The sequence below is a fragment of the Scyliorhinus torazame genome, chromosome 5 (assembly GCF_047496885.1).
Source record: "Scyliorhinus torazame isolate Kashiwa2021f chromosome 5, sScyTor2.1, whole genome shotgun sequence".
In the NCBI taxonomy this organism is placed as follows: Eukaryota; Metazoa; Chordata; class Chondrichthyes; order Carcharhiniformes; family Scyliorhinidae; genus Scyliorhinus; species Scyliorhinus torazame.
The window spans coordinates 250380363-250404180 of record NC_092711.1 but is presented as its reverse complement, the minus strand read 5'-3'; the positions used below and the strand labels follow the sequence as shown (position 1 = coordinate 250404180).

Sequence of the window (23818 nt, the reverse complement as noted above, 5' to 3'; positions counted from 1 at the left end):
CGAAAGAGCTTTTTTGGCACAAGAAGAAATGAAGAGCTCTGCCTTTTTGCACGTCAAGCATCATATTAAAACTATGCCAGTTGTGTGGTTCCCCACCCCATGCAGCCGCACTGGGTTCCTGGCAGTTCACACAGTACACCAACTTCATGTCGACATGGATGATTACAAACGTCCGAGGGTTTGGCTGGTCAAGGATGTGCTCCAATAATCTTTACGAAAGCAAAGGGTCCTGAAGGTGTGGTGAACCATTAAACAAAATGTTTAAAGAAAAAGCCATTGTGCAATAAGCTGTACTTAAAATAGTATGTGCTCCTTTAAATAGGGCTAATTAACAAGAACAACTTGAATTTACGTAACACATAGAGCAGGCAGCATGAGGAAAATCAGAAGCAAAATTGAAGGTGGAAATGACCAGGATGACATGAAACTTGATCAAAACTGCTGGACAGGAATTTCCCTGCAGCCTTCTGAACCCCACCCCCCGGCTGGAGCTTGCTCTTTGTGGGAAACAGTCACTCCGTTTCCTCAGAGCAGCCAATAAAAGACCAGAGGCCGGGCTCACTGTCCAATTAAGGATGACGGGCGGGTTTCCGAAGATGCAGTGCTGATCAGCTTGGAAGGAGCAGCAGGCTACAAATTGACTGGGCGCTTCAAAATGGAGGTGTGCTCCAACATTTTAAAGTATAAAAATTGGCTTTAGCATCAGGCCACTGATGTGGACGTTGGGGAGGAAAGGGAGGGGTGGAAGGGCCCCTGTAATGAGCAGCCCAAGGCTGCTGCTGTTGCACAAAGGCAGGCGGGGAGGACTCTAGGCCTGTCTGGAGCCCGTCCACATCTCAGGGCTGCTGCCCGGAGACTGTCTAGCCCATTCAGCATCCAGGGACCTGGAGGCTGACTGGAAATTCCACTTAATTCCCTCCCTTAATTGGTCTTAATAGGTTGTTGATAATGTTAATCGGCTATCTGCCACCTGCGCTCAGGTGACACTGGACACTGCGATGTCCCTATCCTACCTCCGCAAGGATGGCCCAGAGGCAGGAGTGAACAGAGGAACCTGGCAAACAGGCCAGTGCACGATTGTTAACTCCCACTTCCAATTCTGACAGAGCCTAGAAGTCAAGCTTGCAGGCTTCAAAATGAGAGGGGATGGGAGGGGGAGAAAGTGGAACTGCAGAGAAACACCGAGTAAATACCAAGGGATGAGCTTAAGCAGCTACTAATAACAGGACAAAAATATGAGGCAATGCTCAATAGACCAGACTCAGAGGAAGAGAGAGTTTGTTTGGAGGTGCTTGAAGGTTTGGAGGAGGCTATGGAGGTGACAGAGATATTGATGAGTAAGGCCATAAAGAGATTGAAACATGAGCATGAGAATTTAAAATTGCAACACTGACATTCTCGAGCCAAGAAAAAGTCTGGGAAGAGATGGTGTTGGCTGAGCAGAACTTGATCCAAGATAGCATGCAGACATAAGCTCAAACTTTAACTATTATTTTCATCCCGAATGATATGTGCAAGCAATGAAGACTTCCACTGATAAAGAACAGTGGAACAGTGGTATCAATTTACATCATATCTTGCACAAATGCTTCAAAGTGAAATACTGAGCTTATTGCAATGATGATGAACTCACTTCAGACTTGCACACTGTTGCAGTTTAGGCACTACCTCCAGAGTTGTTTATCATGGGTTCTAAAACATTGGCCGGGATTCTCCCGGAATCGGCGGGGCAGCCCGTACCGGCGCCAAAGAGCAGCGTGAACCACTCCAGCGTCGGGCCGCCCGGACGTTGCGGAATCCTCCGCACTTCTGGGGCTAGGCCGGCGCTGGAGGGGTTGGTGCCATGCCAACTGGCACCGAAGGGCCTCTGCCGGCCGGCGCAAGTTGGCGCATGCGCAGAACCGCTGGCATGTTTCCTGCTCATGCGCAGGGGGTTTCTTCTCCGCGCCGGCCGTGGCGGAGCCCTACAGAGGCCGGAGCGGGTGGAAAGAGTGCCCCCATGGCACAGGCCCGCTCGCAGATCGGTGGGCCCCGATCGCGGGCCAGGCCATCGTGCCCCCCCCCCCCCCCCCCCCCCACCCCGGGGCCGGATCCCCCCCGTGCCCCCCCCCCCCCCCCCCCGAGGACCCCGCGAAGCGCCCTCCAAGCCAAGTCCCACCGGGATGGACCATGTCCATTTCACGCCGGCAGGACTGGCCGAAAGCGGGCGACCGCTCAGCCCATCAGGGCCCAGAGAATTGCCGGAGGGGATACTGCCAACGGCCCCTGACTGGCGTGGCGCGATCTCATCCCCCGCCCAAAAACCGGCGCCGGAGAATTCGGCAGCCGGCATCGGAGCAGCAGGGCGGGATTCACGCTGCCCCCCGGCGATTCTCCGACCCGGCGGGAGGTCAGAGAATCCCGCCCATTAACTCTTGTTTCTCTCTGCACAGTTACTGCTGTATCTCCAAAATTTTCGGTTTTTACTTCAGATTTTAATTATCTGCCGTATTTTGCTTTTGATCATCATCTGCACAACTTTCTCCCAGACCTCCCCCATGTCAGTTTCAACAAAAAATGGCTATGGATCACTTTTCTTTCAAATAGCTCTTTGTGGTTAGCACTGCTGCCTCACAGCTCCAGGGACCCGGCTTCAATTCAGGCCTCGGGTGTCTGTGTGTGCAGAGTCTGCACGTTCTCCCAGTGTCTCCATGGATTTCCTCCGGGTGCTCCGGTTTCCTCCCACTGTCCAAAGATGTGCAGGTTAGGTGGATTGGCCATGCAAAATTGCCCTTAAATGTCTAAAAAGGTTAGGTGGAGTTACTGCATTACGGGGATGGAATGGAGGTGTGGCCTTAAGTAGGGTGCTCTTTCCAAGGGCTGGTGCAGACTCAATGGGCCGAATGTCCACCTTCTGCACTGTAAATTCTATGATTCTATGAGATCAGCCAGGCAATAACTGTTCCATCCTTGTTCAGAGCTTCATGCATAATCATGCTCTGGTATATACTGTTGGGAGAAAGCAGTTCAATGCTCTCCTGAATGAAAACAGCAACTGTGTGAGGTACGTCCCCATCTATGGTCTTCACCTTTAAAGCCTTCTTCTGGAGATGCACCATTTAAAGATTTTCTCTGTAGCTAATCTGCAACCACTATTTCAGGAAAAGCCTCAAAACCTTCAAGAGGATCTTCAAAGAAAATGTCAGCCCAGACATGCCAAGTTGGATATACATCTTGGGTCTGGAGGTTTTAAGCAGCTGCAATTTTCCCCACCCCGCCAATATTATCAGAAATGCCTGTTATCTATTAGCCAACAAGAGTGAAAACATATTTGACCTTATCCTCGCCAATCTACTTGTTGCACCTGCATCTGTCCATGACATTATTATTCTTAAAATTTTAGAGTATGTGATTCTTTTTTCCAATGAGGGGGCAATTTAGTATGGCCAATCGACCTATGCTGCAAATCTTTGGGTTGTGGGGTGAAACCCACGGAGACACGGGGAGAATGTGCAAACTCCACATGGACAGTGACCCAGGGCTGGGATCAAACCCGGGTCCTAGGCGCCGTGAGGCAGCAGTGCTAACCAATTCACCATTGTGCTGCCCAGTCCATCAGATTATAAGTAGAAGTGGCCGTACAGTCCTTTGGGGGGGGGGGGGGGACCTCGGTTCGATCATGGCCCCAGGCCACTGTCCGTGTGGGTTTGCACATTCTCCCTGTGTTTCTGTGGGTCTCACCCCCACAACCTACAAAGATGTGCAATGTAGGTAAACGGACCACACTAATTTGACCCTCAATTGGAAAAAAATAATTGGATACTCTAAATTTATTTTTTTTAAACCCTGGATCAATGAAGAGTGCAGTGGGACATACCAGGAGCAGCACCAGGCACACTGAAAAGCTATGTAAGAAGTCTTATAAAACCCTGTTAAAGTCCAACAGGGTTGTTTCAAACACTAGCTTTCAGAGCACTGCTCCTTCTTCAGGTGAATGAAGAGCTATGTTCCAGAAACATATATATAGACAAAGTCAAAGATGCAAGAAAATGCTTTGAATGCGAGCATTTGCAGGTAATTGTCTCAAGACAGGACAGTTGGTAGGATTTCGCAAGCCCAGGCCAGATGGTGGGGGATGAATGTAATGCGACATGAATCCAAGGTCCCGGTTAAGGCCGTACTCATGTGTGCGGAACTTGGCTATAAGTTTCTGCTCGGCGATTTTGCGTTGTAGCACTTCCTGGAGGCCGCCTTGGAGAACGCTTACCCGGAGATCAGAGGCTGAATGCCCTTGACTGCTGTAGTGTTCCCCAACTGGAAGGGAACATTCCTGCTTGGTGATTGTCACGCGATGTCCGTTCATCCGTTGTCGCAGCGGCTGCATGGTCTCGCCAATGTACCACGCTTCGGGACATCCTTTCCTGCAGCGTATGAGGTAGACAACGTTGGCTGAGTCGCACGAGTACGTACCGCGTACCTGGTGGATGGGTGTTCTCACGTGTAATGGTGGCACCCATGTTGATGATCTGGCAATCTTGCAGAGATTGCCATGGCAGGGTTGTGTGATGTCGTGGTCACTGTTCTGAAGTCTGGGTACTTTGCTGCAAACAATGGTTTGTTTGAGATTGCGCAATTGAGATTGACAATTCACACCTCTTTAACCTGGGGTTACCCCTATCTCTGGATCTGTAAAGACTTAATTACCTGCAACTGCTCGCATTCAAAGCATTGTCTTGCATCTTTGACTTTGTCTATATATATGTTTCTGGAACATATCTCTTCATTCACCTGAGGAAGGAGCAGTGCTCCGAAAGCTAGTGTTTGAAACAAACCTGTTGGACTTCAACCAGGTGTTGTAAGACTTCTTACTGTGCTCACCCCAGTCCAACGCCGGCATCTCCACATCCATAAGCTATAACACAGGATAATTTGCAAGCCAAACAGCATAAGCAACAAATAATAGACAAGCTAAGCAATTCCACAACCAAAGGATCAGATCTAAGCTCTGTAGTCCTGCCACATCAAGCCCCGAATGGTGGGAGACAATTAAGCAACTAACTGGAGAGGAGGAGGTTCCACAAATATCCCTATCCTCAATGATAGAGCCCAGTACAAAACAAAAGATAAGGCCAATGCAAAAGATAAGGCTGAAGCATTCGCAACAATCTGCAGCCAGGTGTGCTGAGCGAATGATCCATCTCAGTTCCTCTGGAGGTCCCCAGCAACACAGTTGCCAGTCTTCAGCTAATTCAATTCACTCAACATGATATTAAGAAATAGCTGAAGGTACTGCATACAGGAAAAACTATGGGCCTTGGCAATATTCCAGCAATCGTACTGAAGGTTTGTGCTCCAGAACTTGCCTCACCCGGAGTCGAGCAGTTCCAGTACAGCTACAACACTGGCATATAGCCGGCAGTGTGCAAAATTGCCCAAGTATGTCCTGCGCACAAAAAACAGGACAAATCTAACCCATCCAATTATTGCCCCATAAGTCTGCTCCCAATCGTCAGTAAAACAATTGAAGGGGTCAACAGTGGTATCAATTGGCATTTGGTTAGCAATGACCTGCTCACTGATGCTTAGTTTGGGTTATGCCAGCTCCTGACCTCCTTGACCAAAACTGCAGACGCATCCAAGATGGCGCCGGAACGAGGCGACTCTCTGCGAGCTCTCCCCAACAGATCCACTTTTTACTTAACTTATACTCGTTCTAATCTTTTAAAAATTAATTCTAAAACTAACATTATTACTAACCTCTCTCTTTTATCTTCATCCGATGCCAGTGCTTATGTAGTTACATTGTATATCTTGTGTTGCCCTATTATGTATTTTCGTTTATTCCCTTTTCTTCACATGTAGTTAATGATCTGTTGAGCTGCTCGCAGAAAAATACTTTTCACTGTACCTCGGTACACGGGACAATAAACAAATCCAATCCAATCCAATCCAAAAGGTGAGGTGAATGACTGCCCTTGATATCAAGGCGGCATTTGACGGAGTATGGCATCAAGGAGCGCTAGTACAACTGGAGTGGGGAATGAGGGAGAAACCCTTCTCTGGTTGGAGTCATGCCTGGTACAAAGGAAGACGGTTGTTGTTGTAGGTACATCACCTCAGTTCCACGACATTAAAGCAAAGGTTCCTCAGGGTGGTTTCCTATGCCCAACCATCTTCAGCTGCTTCATCAATGGCCTTCCTTCCATCTTAAGGTCAGCAGTGGGGGTGTTTGCTGATGATTGCACAGTGTTCAGCACTATTCACAAATCCGCAGATAGTCCATACACATTTGCAGCAAGATTTGGACAAAGTCCAGGCTTGGGCTGACAAATGGCAGTAACATTTGCACCACACAAGTGCCAGGCAATGACCATTTCCTAAAAGAAAGGATCCAACAATTGCCCCATGACATTCAATGGTATTTCCATCACTGAATCCCCTACTAGCAACATCCTGGGGGTTACCATTGACCAGAAACTGAACTGGACTAGCCAACTGTGGCTACAAGAGCAGATCAGAGGCTGGGAACCGTCGGCGAGTAACTCACCTCCTAACTCCTCGGTCCACCATCTACAAGGCACAAGTCAGGAGTGCGATGGAATACTCTCCACTTGCCTGGGTGAGTGCAGCTCCAACAATACTCAAGAAGCTCGACACCAACCAAGACAAAGCAGCCGGATTGATAGGTACATCTTCCACAAACATTAAGTCCCTACACCACCGACTAACTGTAGCAGCAAATGCACTGCAGGAACTTGCCAAGGCTCCTTCCAAACTCACGACTGCTAGCATCTAGAAGGATAAGGGCAGCAGATACTGGGTCAAAATCCTGGAACTCCCTCTTTCACGGCACGGTGTGTGTGGATCTACGCCACACATGGTTCAAGAAGGCTGCTCATCACCACTTCTCAAGGGCTACCAACAATGGGCAATAAAAGCTGGCCTAGTCAGCGAAGCACACATCCCATAAATGAGTAAAAGAGAAATGTAGTAGGGTATCTTTATATGCGGATGATTTATTATTGTACGTGTCAGAGCCGAGTGCCTCAATCGGGGTATACTGGAGCTGCTCCAAGTATTTGGGTCCTTTTCGGGGTATAAGCTAAATTTGGACAAAAGTGAATACTTTGTAGTGCCCCGGCAGGGGGGCGTGGGTGGGGGCGGGGCCATTCCCTAGGGCTGCAACCCACTTTAGAAAACTGGGGGTGCAGGTGGCATGGGGAGACTCCGTAGGTACAATATTAGTAGTTTGGTGGGGAGGGTGAAGGCCGACTTGGCAAGGTGGGATAGTCTTCCTCTGTCGCAGGCAGGTCGGGTGCAGGCGATTAAAATGCATGTGTTGCCGCGGTTATTGTTTATATTTCAGCGCCTGTCGATCTTTTTACCAAAGACAGTTTTTAAGGAGGTGGAGAAGATGATTAGCTTGTTTTTTTTTTTGGGGGGGGGGGGGTGTGGTGGAGGTGGCTAGGATTAGGAAGGTGCTTCTGCAGAGAGGACAGCAGGCAGGGATGTTGGGCCTCCCGAACCTATTATATTATTACTGGGCAGATAATGCTGAAAAGGTGAGCTGGGCTGGGTCAGAGGGGGGTGGGGGGAGAAAGAGTCCCAGTCGGTTAGAATGGAGGAGAGTCTGCAGGGAGTCAGGGCAGAGGGCGCTGGCAACAGCGCTGCTCCCGATGGCTCCGGGTAAATATTTGGAGAGTCCAGTTGTGGTCTTGGCGACATTGAAGATCTGGAATGGGACGGGAGATTTCGGAGATGGGAGGACAGGGGAGTTAGGGTATTAAAGGATTTGATTTTGGGGGGCCATTTTGCGAGGCTGGAAGAGTTGGGGGAGAAACATGGACTGAGGCAGGGGGAGGTATTTAGATATCTGCAGGTTCGGGATTTTGTCAGGAAGGAGGCTCAAAGCTTCCCGATAGTGCTGGCTTCCACATTGTTGTAGGAGGTATTGATGGCAGGGGGAATGGAGAGGGGGGGGTGGTGTCGACGATCTATGGGAAGATTCTGGGGGAGGTCAAGGTATCTTTGGAGAGGATTAAAGTGAAGTGGGAGGAAGAGTTGGGGGAGGGTATGGAGGATGAGCTGTGGTGTGAGGTGCTCTGGAGGGTGAATGCCTCAACCTTGTGCGCGAGGTTGCGGCTGATACAGTTGAAGGGGGTATGTAGAGCGCACCTCACGAGGGCGAGGATGAGCTGACTCTTTGAGGGAGTGGAGGATGTGTGTGAGCGCTGTGGGATGGGCCCCACAAACCATGATCACATGCTTTGGTCCTGTCTGAAACTGGAGGGGTATTGGAGGGAGGTCTTTAAGGTCATCTTGGGAGGGGTGCATGCGAGCTTTGAACCAGGGCCCCTAGAAGCCATATTCGGGGTGTCATTCCAGCCTGGGCTGCAGGCGATGTTTTAGTCTTCGCCGCTGATTGCCTGTTGGGGTGGTGATCAGCTTCTCCGCCCTGTGCCTCGGTGCAGCAGGGAGACCTGCTGGAATTTCTGACTCTCGAGAAGGTGAAGTTTGAGTTGAGGGGGAGGATGGAAGGGTTCTACAATTCATGGGCAATGTTTATGCTGCACTTTCAAGAACTGGATGCCATCGAACATTCGGAGGGGAGTGGTTGGGGGGGGATGGCCGGGGGGGGGGACAAGTGTATTGTTTATTGTTTACCATGTATGGGATGACCGTGGATTCTCTTTTGGTCTTTCTTGTTTGTATTTGGCAATGTAGGGGGTAGGTTTGGGTTTGTATGTTGAAGGGGATGCTGGTTGGGGGGATTGCTATTGTATGTATTATTGTTGGTTATCTTTTGTTGGGTGTATATTTGATGAAAAAGTGGAAAAGGAGGAGAATAAAAATATTTTTAATAAAAGAGGAAAGTGGAACTTCTTCACTTTGCAGCAAAGTGTTTAGATTGGGAAAAGAAGTGAATAACAAAAAAAGGTTAACATTTCACCCTGATGTACTGCTAACACTGTTTCTGTTGCAATAAATGGGCAGAGATGTTTAACTTGCCACTCCAGGCATAAGACTGCCATTATATCACTCGATACCTAAACTATTTTCATTCCCATTCATAAATTAAAGTCAGGTGATTTCAATAATGGACAGGCATCTGCAATGCCGAGTTTACAGTTGAGCAACAAGTTGTTACATTTGCCTATGTCTGCAAAACAAAAATGAAAAGTTACTCATGTTACTTCCAGTTCTAAGTACGGGAGAGTGATTCAGCAGCAATAATCTACTCTCAGGATGCAGGCAGTGTTAGAAAACTCTTGGGTCTGTGAAGCTACCTGGATGCCCTCAATAAGATGCTCAACTCAATGATAAACTTGGATATTAAATATTCCTACCGTGCACCCACACCCCCTTCACCGCTCTCACACCCAATCCCAGAAACAAACAGCAGGACCTCTGGTGCTACCCTTATCAGATTCCACACCTTCATATTCTCACTTCTCCTGAAGTCCTGTGATCGAACTCTTCCACCTGATATGTCTTCCTTTCTGGTGTGTGGCGAATCGGGCTCACAGCCCTTTAATTATATTGAAATGGATGAAAATCAACGCTGGCGCAGAGGGGGTTGCACGTGGAGGTTGCCGACGGGGGATTGGAGCATCGCAACTGTTGCCGCCAAAAACACTGTTCGGGCAGCACGGTGGCCCAGAGGTTAGCACTGCTGCCTCCACAGCCCGAGGTCCCAGGTTCGATCACGCCTCTGGGTCACTGTCCGTGTGGAGTTTGCACATTCGCCCCGTGTTTGCGTGGGTTTCGCCCCCACAACCCAAAGATGTGCAGGGTAGGTGGATTGGCCACGCTAAATTGCCCCTTAATTGGAAAAAACGAATTGGGTACTCTAAATTTATTTTAAAAACACACTTTGTTCAGGGGACATTGTGTGCTCCGCCTGAACAGGAATCCTGCTTAGCTGTCGAGCAATGGAGAATCCACCCCCTAATCTCTTCCCAACTGAAAACCTTTTGCAGCATTTGCCTTTCATTTTTCAAACTTAATTGCGATTCTCCACATCTACCCTGACCATACAAATAGGATTTCAGAATCCGTTCAATAATAATGCAGATAATGCAATATTTCCTTAAACAGTTGCTGCTCTCAGTCCTCGAACCACGGGATGGTAACAAAACATTTGGGGATGATCCTTACATAACGATGCAACTGCACTTTTGAGGTACTGCATGGCTGCAAAACGTTTTGCGACACCATGATAAATTGCCCTTAGTGTCCAAAATTGCCCTTAGTGTTGGGTGGGGTTGCTGGGTTATGGGGATGGGGTGGAGGTGTTGACCTTGGGTAGGGTGCTCTTTCCAAGAGCCGGTGCAGACTCGATGGGCCGAAATTCTATGATAATCCAGAGATCATAAAATGTTCTAAATAAATGCAAGGCTTTTCTTTCTTCAGATGTTTCTTCTGGATTATCTATTGGATTTCTTGTTGACTGATGGTCTCTAAGTTATTCTCATCTCTGAACTTCAGGCCTGAGTTTTCACTGAATCAGGAGGGCTCTGAACCTTAGCCAAATGGTGCCAGAACCCTGAATCCACAACATCTTCCCCCGGATCTGGGACCCATCATTTTCGCAGAGTGGGGGTGGAATGAATTTTGCCCATCTGTAAAGCCAGCTGCCTTCACTCAGAAGCAGTTTTGGTCACCCCTATCCCTGAAATAAGTGTTGTGGGTTTTAGATGTTTGAGGGAAAGGTCTAAACCTGGTGAAGCTCTTTGAAGAAGTATGGTATCCTTTGGGAGAGCTCAGATATTCCTTTGGCATTAATAAGAGTAGACATGAATGTGGGTAAAAAGTGGGTAATGCCAGTTGAACTGTTAAAGTCATTTAAATCATTGTTCTTTAAATTTTGAAAAAAGCCTGCAGTTGCTTGCAAATTCACTAGCTGGTTACTGACATAAGCCTAAAGATTATCATTGTAGAATTATCACTCCTTAACTACTTCTAGAACCTATTACCATGGAGGAAGGGGGGAGGACTTTAAGTTCAAAGTTTGATTGACAGCTCCAAGAGGTTTTTGAAAGGTTATTTTGATGTGGGGCAGTATATAGAGGTGTTTGTTTTTATAAGGAATTAAGTACTTGAATGATTTAAATGGATTGAATGGGCTTTCATGAATCACTGTTTGTTCTCATATAGTGAAATCTATAATAGATAGAACATTATTTTGTTTCATTAGCATGGCTAGTGGGTCTACCCATGGTGGATGCTGGGTGAGTTGGCATGGGAAGGTGTTAAGGGTAAAGTGTAGTGGGTGTGAGAATCAGGAGTTGGCATAGGGGCATCATGAATTGGCTTGGAGGGTATGAAGAGCCACGGAGGGTGGGCGGGGGGCATGAGGTGGTACAGAATGTAGCATCAGGGATATGAGGGGGTCCGTTTTTTGTTTTACGCTTTTTCTTACAATTGGGATGAAGGCTCAGAGCACCGAGGCGGACCGCTTAACCAGCCCACCTCAGCACCTGGCAGCCCATTTCCAGTTTCAGTGGGCCTGACTCCAGTCAGCTCCCATTTACCCCACCCTGATGGTATGGGGCAATTTTTCCTAAGTCGATCTTGCAGTCAGGCAATTTCCCAAAACTGCTACCCAACTTGGGAGTGGAAATTCAGGCTTAGCTATGGGCTGACCAAGGTTCAATACAGGTTTAACATAACATCCCTACTTTTCAATTCTATCCCTCCAAAAATAAAGCCCAGTTCTTGGTTTTGCTTTTTTATGGCTTTGCTGACCTGTGGTGGAATTTTTACTGATTGTTGTATTTGTACTCTGGGATCTCTTTGTTCCTCTACTCCAGGATGCTGCTCTTCCTAAAGCACAAGACAACCACAGAAAGGCAGTTGTAGTTACAAACATACATGTCACAGTCTGTTTCAACTCAGCAAGATCATGCAACAACAAAGCAAAGTAATTATACAAAGCAGCAGGAACAAGTAGCAAAATAGTGAGGGGATGAATCACCCTGCTCCTCTTTGACCTAAACACCTGCGAAAAAAACTATGGTCTTCAAGACAGTGACAATTCATTCGAACCTATTGAAGGAACAAGGGACGTGTCAGGAGTAGGTTGTTTATCAGAGTTAACCCATTCCTATCCCAAAGAGAGTCGTTATTGGAAGTAAAGGCAAACATTTGGACACAAGTATCTGGGTGCAATTTATAACCAAGCTGGGAGTTCTCATCAGATCATGGTAGCATGGTGGTTAGCAGCCTAGCTTCACAGCGCCAGGGTCCCAGGTTCGATTCCCAGCTTGGGTCACTGTCTGTGCGGAGTCTGCATGTTCTCTCTGCGTGGGTTTCCTCCGAGTGCTCTGGTTTCCTCTCATAAGTCCCAAAAGACATGTTGTTAATAATAATCTTTACTGTCACAAGTAGGCTTCATCCACTGCAATGAAGTTACTGTGAAAATCCCCAGGTTGCCACATTCCGGCACCTGTTCGGGTACACAGAGGGAGAATTCAGAATGTCCAAATTACCTAACCGCACGTCTAGGTAAATTAGGTAATTTGGACATTCTGAATTCTCCCTCAGTGTACCCGAAAAGGTGCCGGAATGTGGCGACTAGGGGCTTTTCACAGTAACTTCATTGTCGTGTTAATATAAGCCTACTTGTGACAATAAAGATTTTTATTTAAGAAAAAGGTAAAAACAGAAGTTTAGAAATGTTTCATTCACCAGAAAATGAGAAACATGCGCAAAGAAAATATGGACCCATTATTCCAAAGATTTGGCATTTTGAAATTCTCAAAATATACACAAAAAAATGAAAGTTTGAATATGGCTGCGATCTCACAATTCTATTTTGCCTGGTCTTGAAATTGCGGGATTGGCTTTCCTCGTCAGGAATGAAAAGAATCCAGAGACTATTCTGCTGTCGCCTAAATTCAGCCACCCACTTCCAGTGTTTAACTGGCAGTGACAGCCACTGTAGAAGCCACCTGGCCATATTTTGGTGGGTATGTCCATAGGATAAGTGAGATAAGTGTGTAATACCTTAGCTAGAAAGCAGCAATGTGGGCTTTAAAAGCTAAAAACCGCATCACCCTTATTCTATTTCACAAAGCAAGAGGATCGGAAACATTTGAAAGGGCTCCCAACTGTGCCACATCACCCAGTTTCCCCTCCCCTACCCAAGGCAGGACAGCTGGTGGCAGCCGAAAACATTGTTCAGAGCCAAACAAGTAAATGATTCAATCCTGGTGGATTCACCAGGATCAGGGAAAAGAGGAACAGGCATTCAAGACCACAAAAAACAGGGAAGGTCAATTGGCTCAAAGAGTCTTTGTTGGTATTCATCCCCCGTTTCCATATATCCCTTAAATCCCCCTTTCATTCAATGACCTATCTAACCTATTCGTGGGCATGGTTTCTGTTTCAATCACTTACTCAGGTAGTACATTCTACAGCCTTTCAGCCCAAGTTTCAGACTGCTAGCTGTACTAAATTTCTTGCACTTAATCTTATACCAATATCAATCACCTTGTTCTAGATCATGAACCACTGTAAACAGTCTGCTTCTCTGTCACATTCTTTCTTAGCTGAAAAGCCAAAACTCCTGCAGTCTTTCCTCAAAGATCTTGCGATTGAGCTTGTGAATCTTGTCTCCACTACCTCCACACTCGAATGTCTGCCTTGTTTCTTCACCCCCAAAAATGGATGCAGTATACAAGGTTGGGTCTGAGCAAACCTCTGATCCCTCTGGCTTATACTTTACAATATTATTCTTTATTATTGTCACAAGTCGGCTCACATTAACACTGCAATGAAGCCACTTTGAAAAACCTTTAGCCGCCACAGTCCGCCGCCTGCTCAGGTACACTGAGGGAGAATTCAGAACGTCCAATTCACCTAACAAGCTGGTCTTTCGGGACTTGTGGGAGGAAACCGAAGCACCCGGAGGAAACCCACGCAGACACGGGAAGAGCGTGCAGACTCGGTACAGACAATGACCCAAGCAGGAATCGAACCTGCGACCCTGGTACTATGAAGCAACAGTGCTAAACACTGTGCTACCGTGCTGGTCAGAGGCAGCACATCAATTTCAGTCCTACAAGGAGTTTATTCAATTTGTGGTTTGTCAACATATGTTTTGGCAGGCCAAAATGATAACGTACAACAGAATTAAGGTCTCGAATTTTCACCATTGGATATTGTGAAGAGTCGGATGGTATTTTTTCCTGAAGTTTTCTCCTTCAACTACTTTTTCACATTTAGTATGTTCACACACAAGCCGGTTTTGGGCCTGAGACACTCAGGTGCAAAAATTAAGTTTAGTTCCTCAGGATAAGCACCTTCGCTGCCAGTTCTGAAATTATACTGCCTCCCATTTCTTTTTGTAACCAATTCTATGGGGAAATATCCAGCATATCACCCTTCCTGCCCATAACAGTGCTACGCCTCAGCAGAAAATGTGGGCGTGAAAGTACTCTCATCGCTATAGCTACCAGGTGTCATGTGTGCAACCTCTCCCTATAACGCCCACCTCATTTCATTGTCGCTGCATTCATCATTCCATGGCCAGCAGACACTGACTGAACACTTGAATAGTTTTGACCAATTATTACAAAACAAACACATCAGAATGCATCTCACTCAAAGGTCACATCCACCTGTTGCAAGGTACAAGTAGAACAGAAATCAGCAAAATAGAACATTTTATAGGCTTACGTCATTATGTTAAGACGGTTAAAAAGTCAGTGAGACATTTACTTTCTTGTGATATCATGTTACAATTGAACCTGACTGGTAATTAGGAGGGTGTTCCCAATAGCTGATAAAGTAAGTGCACAGTGTAATTCAGAGCCACGCAAAGATTCAGTCCCCAATCTACGTTGCATTAGATTATCTCAGGTGGAGCCATGCTGCATTATGACCTCAGAAGAGGGTAAGAACCCACAGCCTATCTGTCCCTAAATCATATGCAGTTGATCCTGTTGGATTGAGGCCCGAGTTACAATTTTCATCTTCAAAAAAAAGAGGAAACTGAAACACAGAGCATTTTTATTGTGTTCGTTCAGTCTCCGATCATTGAAATAATAATCTATCTATCTGGAAACAAGAATCATCACGAAATACAGAAAAGTGGCTCCTACTTTTTGAGAAGGCTGTTGGAAATATATTAGAGAGAGAAGAAATATAAGAGGGGGAATAAACATCCATGGCTATACATTGAAGTTAAAAGATAAGGGGCGCGATTCAACGGCATCACCACACCCAACTCAGTGATGCAACAAGACCATTAAATCTCACGAGAGGCCTCTCGCAAGATTTGTGATGCTCAGGATGCCTCGCACGATCTAACAGGATCGCAAGAGGGCAAGATCCAGATTATGCATATGTCAGTACCCAATTCTCCGGAGGCTGGGAACGAACACCCGTGCCTGGGAGACCTTACCATGGCACTGTTTAGCACTGGTCCACACAAACATGGACCAGGACTAGGCCTAACGGCAGATGGGGAGGGTCCCAGACCATTGGAGACACCTGGGTGGCCAGGCACATGGCAGAATGGCCCCCTGGCCCTTCCTCTGGCACCATGGCAATGTCTCAGGGCACCCAGGTGTCACTGCCAGAGTCCAAGTGCAGTATGACAAGGTGCCAGGATGTTACTGGCCAGGGCTGGGGGTTGAAGGGGGCCATGCCCATGAAAGGAGGGGATGAGGGAGATATGAGGGCAGGTATGAAGAGGGCTCCTATAGTTTGGGGATGAAGGGTGGTGGGGAGGCCCGACAGAGGAGTGGATAGGCCTGAAAAGGGGAGCCATCAGCAACCAGCTCCATAGTGGGGTGTCCTCACCTGGGGTTGTGTGGAGCAGTGCGTGCGTGTGCAGTGGGGGTGACATTGCCCATGGGTGGGGGGAGGGGGACTCAAGCGCACTTGGAGATCTGGGCACCCTTGCAAAATAGCACCCTGATCTCTGCGGAGCCGGTCTCACCCATGAGTTCAGCTCCCTATTCATTTCAAAGTGTGGGGTATACCGGTGAGAAATTCCCCAAGGCCAATAAAAATGACTGTGGTAAAAATCTGGATAAATCCCGCAGGAGACCTCTCACTGGGTATACCAGGCTCGCCACGCCTCGCAATATCGAGACATCATGATCTAGATCCTGCCGACAATGGGCGGGAACCATATTTGGCAAAATGCATATTAAAGTGAGCAGCTAGTCTCACTTTAATATGCACTCGCCTGATCTACCCAAGGCGTTGGGATCGAATCCTTTTGCCTCGGAGACCCCAGGCGAGCACAGGTTAGTACTGGTCTCCACAAACGGGGACCGCATCTAAACCATTGGCTGCAAGATCGCATAGTTTAGTCTGTCGCATGATGCTTTTGCTGTTTGGCATGCAAATAGTCCTATGTGTAGCTTCGCCAACTTGACAGCTCATTTTTAGGTATGTCTGGTGCCCTCCTGCACTCTTCCTTGAATGGGTACGGGTGAAGTTTATGAGAGAAACCCAAGTGGGACATTTAATCTCAAGTGCACAGCACATGCAGACGCAATTTCCACCCTAGGAATGGCCTCAACACAGAGTGTTCTACAACTTCATGGTGGAGACCTAAATCCTCTTGAAAGACGAAGGTATGTATGTTAAGCTGTCAAGTAATTTAAATCCACTGCCCTTTACACTTTGTAAAAAAATTGCCTACTTGTGTCCAAGAGTGAAAACAAATTATTCTTGCTTTTCAATAGGTATCTGCTGATATAAACCGAAGGGCTCTCATTATTATTACTCGTTACTGTTTGTACAACCTGTCATTATCAAAGTTGGGAGGGGTGGGAACAGTTGTAAGTTCACAGCTCCAAGTGATTATTAAAGGATTAGCGGACTTGATGTGGAGTTAAGTACAAGAAATCCAGGTACAACCTCCGCAAAGCCAACCGGGATGCCAAAAGACAATATCAGACCAAGCTACTAGCGTTACAGACTCTCGTTGGTTGTGGCAAGGCCTAAACAACATAACGGGCTACAAAGCGAAACCGAACAGTAATTCCGGCAGCAGTGTAACCCTCCCCGATGAACTTAATGCATTCTATGCTCGGTTCGAGCAGGAAACCATCAAACCGCTGACCCGGAGACCCGGGCACACCCATACCCACCGTCAGAGCTTCCGAAGTCATTTCAGCCTTCCTGAAAGTGAACCCTCGGAAGGCGACGGATCCTGCACAGACCAGCTGGCAGATATGTTCGCGGACATCTTCAACCTCTCCCTACTCCATTCTGAGGTCCCCACCTGCTTCAAGAAGACAACCATCACACCGTTGCCAAAGAAGAGCCAGGCAACGTGCCTCAATGACTACCATCCAGTGGCCCTGAAATAGATTGTAATGAAGTGCTTCAAGAGGTTGGTCATGAGGCACATCAACTCCATACTCCCAGAATGTCTAGATCCACTGGAATTCGCATACTATTGCACCCGATCCATAGCAGACACCATCTCCCTGGCCCTACACTCATCCCTGGAGCATCTCGACAACAAGGACTCCTACATCAGACTCCTTTTATTGACTACAGCTCCCCCTTCAACACCATAATCCCAGCCAAGCTCATATCAAAGTTCCTAAACCCAAGACGGCTCCTCACCCTGCAACTGGATCCTCGACTTTCTGACCCATAGACCACAATCAGTAAGAATAAACAATAATACCTCCTCCACAATAGTCCTCAATACCGGGGTCCCGCAAGCCTGCGTACATAGTCTCCTACTGTACTCCCTGTACACACAACTGCGTGTCAAATTTTGGCTCCAACTCCATCTACAGGTTTGCTGACGACATGATCATAGTGGGTCGGATCTCGAATCATGACAAGTCAGAATACAGGAGGGAAATTGAGAACCTAGTGGAGTGGTGTAACAACAACAATCTCTCCCTCAATGCCAGCAAAACTTGAATTGACTTCAGGAAGCAAAGTACTATACACACCCGGTCTGCATCAACGGGACTTGGGTGGAGATTGTTGACAGCTTCAAATTCCTACGTGTAAACATCACCAACAATCTGTCCTGGTCCACTCACGTCGACGCTACGACCAAGAAAGCACAACACGCCTATACTTCCTCGGGAAACTAAGTAAATTTGGCATGTCCACATTGACCCTTACCAACCTTTACAGGTGCGCAATAGAAAGCATCCTATCTGGCTGCATCATAGCCTGGTATGGCAACTGTTCGGCCGAAGACCACAAGAAACTTCAGAGAGTCGTGAACACCGCCCAGTCCAGCGCACAAACTCGCCTCCCATCCATTGACACTTTCTACATCTCCCGCTGCCTTGGGAAAGCGGGCAGCATAATCAAAGACCCTTCCCATCCGGCTTACTCGCTCTTCCAACTTCTTCCATCGGGCAGGAGATACAAAAGTCTGAGAAAACTCAGAAACAGGTTGAAAACCAGCTTCTTCTCCGCTGTTACCAGAATCCTAAACAACCCTCCTATGGACTGATCTGATTAATACCACACCCCTGTATGCTTCGCACAATGCCAGTGTCTATGTATTTGCATTGTGTACCTTGTATTGCCCTATTACGTATTTTCTTTTCATGTACAAATATCCTGGAAGATATCTGGGGCAAGTCCCAGGCTTCCCCAAGAACCTCTGCCCATTATAAAGGAAATAAATTATTGCATTCATATTGTGCTTTGATGATCTCAGAGCCTCCCAAAACATGTTAAAGCCAAAAAAGGGCCTTTTTGTTACGCTCTCTGTAGAACTCAATGGAATTCTTGTCGGCCAAAAGCTGACTTCAGTCCCACTGAAGCCTCACACTTTCACTTGGCCAAGGGAGTTGATGGTCTCCAGGATCAAAAAGTTTCATCTTCCTTCACTCAGGAAGTAGCTGGGAGCACCTCAAGCAGATCGTCATTGGCAATCAGGGCCAGGAGTCATTGAGGTGCCTGTTATATAAATTACCCACGACCATACCCAAGGGCAGGGCCCTCCAAATTTGAGCGAGGGCAAATGGGAATTCTACTGCACCACACTTGCAATGGTAAACTGGGCCTGGATGTCGGAGATCCATGCTTTTCCTAAAGTTTCCAGAATATAAAGTTGATGAGTGATCAGCAATCAATCAGGGAGGGAGGGAGACATGGGGTGGTGGGGGGAGACATCCACTCAGCTATGATTTTCCACAAATTAATCAATAATTGAATATTAATGTTGCACGTAACACAGTATGGAGCGAATTAAACTCAATTGATTTTTTAAAAAAATTTAGAGTACCCAATTCTTTTTTAAAGGGGCAATTTAACGTGGCCTATCGACCTACCCTGCACAGCTTTGGGTTTGTGGGGGTGAGACGCTTGCAGACACAGGCAGAATGTGCAAACTCTACACGGACAGTGACCCGGGGCCAGGATCGAGCCCGGGTCCTCGGCTCCGTGAGGCAGCAATGCTAACCATCGTGTCGCCCCAATTAAACATGATAGCACATCTGGAGGGCAGCATGGTGGCATGGTTAGCATTGCTGCCTCATGGCGCCGAGGTCCCACGTTCGATCCCAGCTCTGCTTCACTGTCCGTGTGGAGTTTGCACTTTCTCCCCGTGTTTGCGTGGATTTCGCTCCCACAACCCAAACGATGTGCAGGGTAGGTGGATTGGCCACGCTAAATTGCCCCTTAATTGGAAAAAATTAATTGGGTACACTAAATTTTTTTTTAAATGTGATAGCTCATCCATCACTATACAGGTCATACTTTGTTTTCTAGATTATTTTCAGTGCAGATTAAGTCACATCAATAAGATCAAAAGCATCATATATTTGGAAGCACTGTTGCTTCACAGCCCCACGGACCTGGGTTTGATTCCCGGTTTGGGTCACTGTCAGTGTGGAGTCTGCAGGTTCTCCCAGTGTCTGCGTGGGTTTCCTCCGGGTGCTCCGGCTTTTCCCACAAGTCCTGAAAGATGTGTTTGATAGGTGAATTGGACATTCTGAATTCTCCCTCAGTGTACCTGAACAAGTGCCGTAGTGTGGCGACGAGGGGATTTTCACAGTAACTTCATTGCAGTGTTCATGCAAGCCTACTTGTGACAATAAAGATTATTAGATTATTATTATTTCTACTAGGTCTTCAGGAGGATACTCAGCATGGCATCCTTGGTCCATTGGTCTACATGCAACCACTCTGAAACAAGCTGTAAACCTAGGATTAACTTCCATTGTCCCTGATGACACTAACTACCTCTAATCCACCACCATTGACTCTTACTTCCCAGCTGCCCGTCTTGACAAGTCAAAGATGAACCAACACTCACTACAACTTAGCATTGGCAAAACTGCAACACAATCTTTTGTCCCCAGCTGACCAGGTTTACAAAGCCTCACTTCAATTATCCATCTGGAATACAATACCTTAAATAATGCAACACTCCAGTCAGCTGTACCTTGACATGTCAGACAAAGTTTTAAGTTCAAGTCTAGAAGTGTGTCTTGAACTCTCAGCATTCTAACTCTGACACAGGCGTGTTAACGACAGAGCCAAATTGAAATGAAAATTGCTTATTGTCACAAGTAGGCTTCAAATGAAGTTACTGTGAAAAGCCCCTAGCCGCCATATTCCGGCGCCTGTTCGGGGAGGCTGTCACGGGAACAGGGAAATTCGCACTTTCAAAGGATGTAATAGCTGAAAGCCAGACCACTGGTGGTGGAGTAGAGGCAGTGGGATAGACTACAACCTAAAATCAGAAACAATGTTGACAAAAATATAGCTGTAGAACATTCCAAAACATGGGAACTTCTGGTTGCGGCTATGTCTGGGTATGTCGCACGTTCGGCAGCTCCCGCCAAGAACGGACTTTTGGGCCCTTTTGAGGAGCCCCAGCAGCACTTGGTCGACGATTCCCGGTGTGGGAAGGCAGCAGTAACGTTCCCCCAGCATTGTATGGGGTGGACCGGGAGTGGAGCGATTTAAAAAGTGGTTTTGGAGCAGAGTGGAGAGCGGGTGCGGAAAAGTAAGATGGCGGCGGGTGGAGACCAGGCAGCGTGGGCCCAGTGGTCACAGGAGCAGCATGAGTTCATGAAAAGCTGCTTTGCGGAGCTGAAAGCAGAAATGCTGGCCCCAATGAAAGTGTCGATAGAAAAGCTGAAGACCCAGAAGGCCCAAGGGGCGGCAATTCGAGAGGTGCAGCAGAAAGCCTCTGAAAACGAGGACGAGATTCTGGGCCTGGCGGTGAAAGTGGAGGCGATGCACAAGAAGTGGCAGGAAAAGTTAGAGGACCTGGAGAATCTGCGGATTCTGGGTCTCCCTGAAGGAGTGGAAGGAGCCGACGTTGGGGCATGCGTAGCCACAATGCTGAACACGTTAATGGGCACGGGAGCCTTCCCACGGCCCTTGGAGCTGGATGGGGCTCACAGAGTCCTGGCAAGGAGGCCTAAAGCCAATGAGCTGCCAAGGGCTGTAGTGGTGAGGTTTCACCGCTTCATGGACAGGCAGTGCGTCCTGAGATGGGCAAAGAAGGAACGGAGCAGCAGGTGGGAGAATACGGAAATCCGCATCTACCAAGACTGGAGTGCAGAGCTGGCTAAGAAGAGGGCTGGATTCAACCGGGCCAAGGCGGTGCTCCACCGAAAGGGGGTGAAGTTCGGGCTGTTGCAGCCAGCGCGATTGTGGGCCACTTTTCAAGATCGCCTTCATTATTTTGATACGCCGGATGAGGCATGGACCATTATACAAAACGAGAAGTTGGACTCGAACTAAGGGTTTGATGTGGGGTTGGGTTTGTTTTTTTCATTGTGTGGGAAGGCGGGAGAGTGGGAAGGGGTGAGTGGATGCGATATGTGGGTTTTGTGGGTATCGGTACTGTTTTGCAGGGGCCGGTCCCCGTGTGCGAAGGTGGGGGGGGGGGACTGGAGGCTCTGGGTCGTGGGGAACTGGGGTGAGGTTGTAGGAGAAAGGAGCTGCACCATAGGGGGCGAGACTAGCCCATGTGGAAAACGCGGGCTTTTTCCCACGTTGAGGAAGGGGGCGCGGGGCCTATGGGGAGGGGTGGTGCTGGAGGGGTGCTCACATCGGCCTGAAGGAGGGGGATGGGCAAAGGCGGGAGCGGCCGGGGTCAGCAGTAGTCAGCTGACTTACCCGAGTGCAATGGGGGAAGCAAGGGGGCTAGACGGTGATCTAGCTTGGGGGGGGCGGGGGGTGGGGGGGGGGGGGGGGGGGGTGGAAGGGAGGAGAGTAGCTCCCTGATCCGGCTAATAACATGGAATGTGAGGGGCCTAAATGGGCCGGTCAAGAGGGCCCAGGTGTTCACGCACTTAAAGGGACTGAAGGCAGATATTGTTATGCTTCAGGGGACGCACTTGAAGGTGGTAGATCAGATCAGGCTGAGAAAGGGATGGGTAGGGCAGGTCTTTAATTCAGGGCTGGATGCGAAGAACAGAGGGGTTGCAATACTGGTGGGGAAGCGGGTGTCGTTCGAGGCGCTGAGCATTGTGGCGGATAATGGGGGTCGATACGTGATGATGAGTGGTAGGTTGCAGGGGACCCAGGTGGCACTGGTGAATGTGTATGCCCCGAATTGGGACGATGCAGGGTTTATGAAGTGCATGTTGAGTCGGATCCCGGATCTGGAAGTGGGGAGTTTGAAAATGGTGGTTGGGGGGGGGGGGGGGGGGGGAGGGGGGGGCTTTAATATGGTACTGGACCCAGCATTCGACCGATCCAGGTCAAGGACAGGTAAGAGGCCAGCTGCGGCCAAGGTGCTAAAGGGTTTTATGGACCAGATGGGGGGAGTGGATCCGTGGAGGTTTGACAGGCCGGTGGCCAGAGTTTTCTTTTTTCTCCCATGTACATAAGGCCTATTCACGGATAGACTTCTTCGTGATGAGTAGGGCACTGATCCCAAGAATGGAGGGAACGGGATACTCGGCTATAGCGATTTCGGACCACGCCCCGCACTGGGTGGAGTTGGGGTTGGGGGTGGAGAGGGACCAGCTGTGGCGCCTGGATGTTGGGACTGTTGGTGGATGAGGAGGTTTGTGGGCGGGTCCGGGGGTGCATTCAGAGATACATAGAGGCCAATGATAATGGGGAGGTGCAGGTGGGTGTGGTTCGGGAGGCTTTGAAGGCGGTGATTAGGGGCGAGCTCATTTCAATTAGGGCTCACAGGGAGAAGAGGGAGAGGATGGGGAGGGAGAGGTTGGTGGGGGAGATAGTACGGGTGGACAGGAGCTATGTAGAGGCCCCCGAAGAGGGGCTGTTGTTGAGGGAGCGACGGAACCTCCAAATGGAATTTGATTTATTGACCACGGGGAAGGCAGAGGCTCAGTGGAGGAAAATGCAGGGGGCCGTGTATGAGAATGGGGAGAAGGCGAGTCGGATGCTGGCGCATCAGCTACGTAAGAGGGAGGCGGCGAGGGAGATTGAAGGAATCAGGGATAGGGGGGGGAATACGGTGCGGAGTGTGGTTAAAATAAATGAGATAATTAGGGATTTCTATGGGGACCTGTACAAGTCAGAGGCCCCGGAGGGGGGAAGAGGGGATGCGGCGGTTCTTAGGTCAACTGAGGTTCCCGAGGGTGAAGGAAGAGCAGGTGGCTGGCCTGGGGGCCCCGATGGGATTGGAGGAGCTGGTTAAGGGATTGGGGAGCATGCAGGCGGGCAAGGCCCCGAAACCGGATGGGTTCCCGGTTGAATTTTATAGGAAGTTTGTGGATCTGTTGGGCCCGTTGCTGGTGACAACCTTCAATGAGGCGAGGGAGGAAGGGACTCTGCCCCCGGCAATGTCTCGGGCGCTGATCTCGCCTGATTCTCAAGCGGGACAAGGACACACTGCAGTGCGGTTCATATAAACCGATCTCGCTCGTTAACATAGATGCCAAGTTGCTGG

General features: G+C 48.4%; 1 protein-coding gene across 12 annotated transcripts in view; it reads right to left on the bottom strand.

The window, feature by feature from the left end:
- The window catches only part of LOC140421035 (Krueppel-like factor 12), a 236070-nt gene that overhangs the window by 73797 nt on the left and 138455 nt on the right, over nt 1-23818 (bottom strand). For 7 of the 12 annotated variants that reach the window (XM_072505336.1, XM_072505332.1, XM_072505330.1 and 4 more), the window contains one exon: nt 11728-11805. The exons of the other annotated variants lie outside the window; for them this stretch is intronic. In XM_072505336.1, coding sequence (XP_072361437.1) covers nt 11728-11805 — 78 coding nt within the window. The remainder of the gene's footprint in view (nt 1-11727; nt 11806-23818) is intronic. 12 annotated transcript variants of the gene reach the window in all.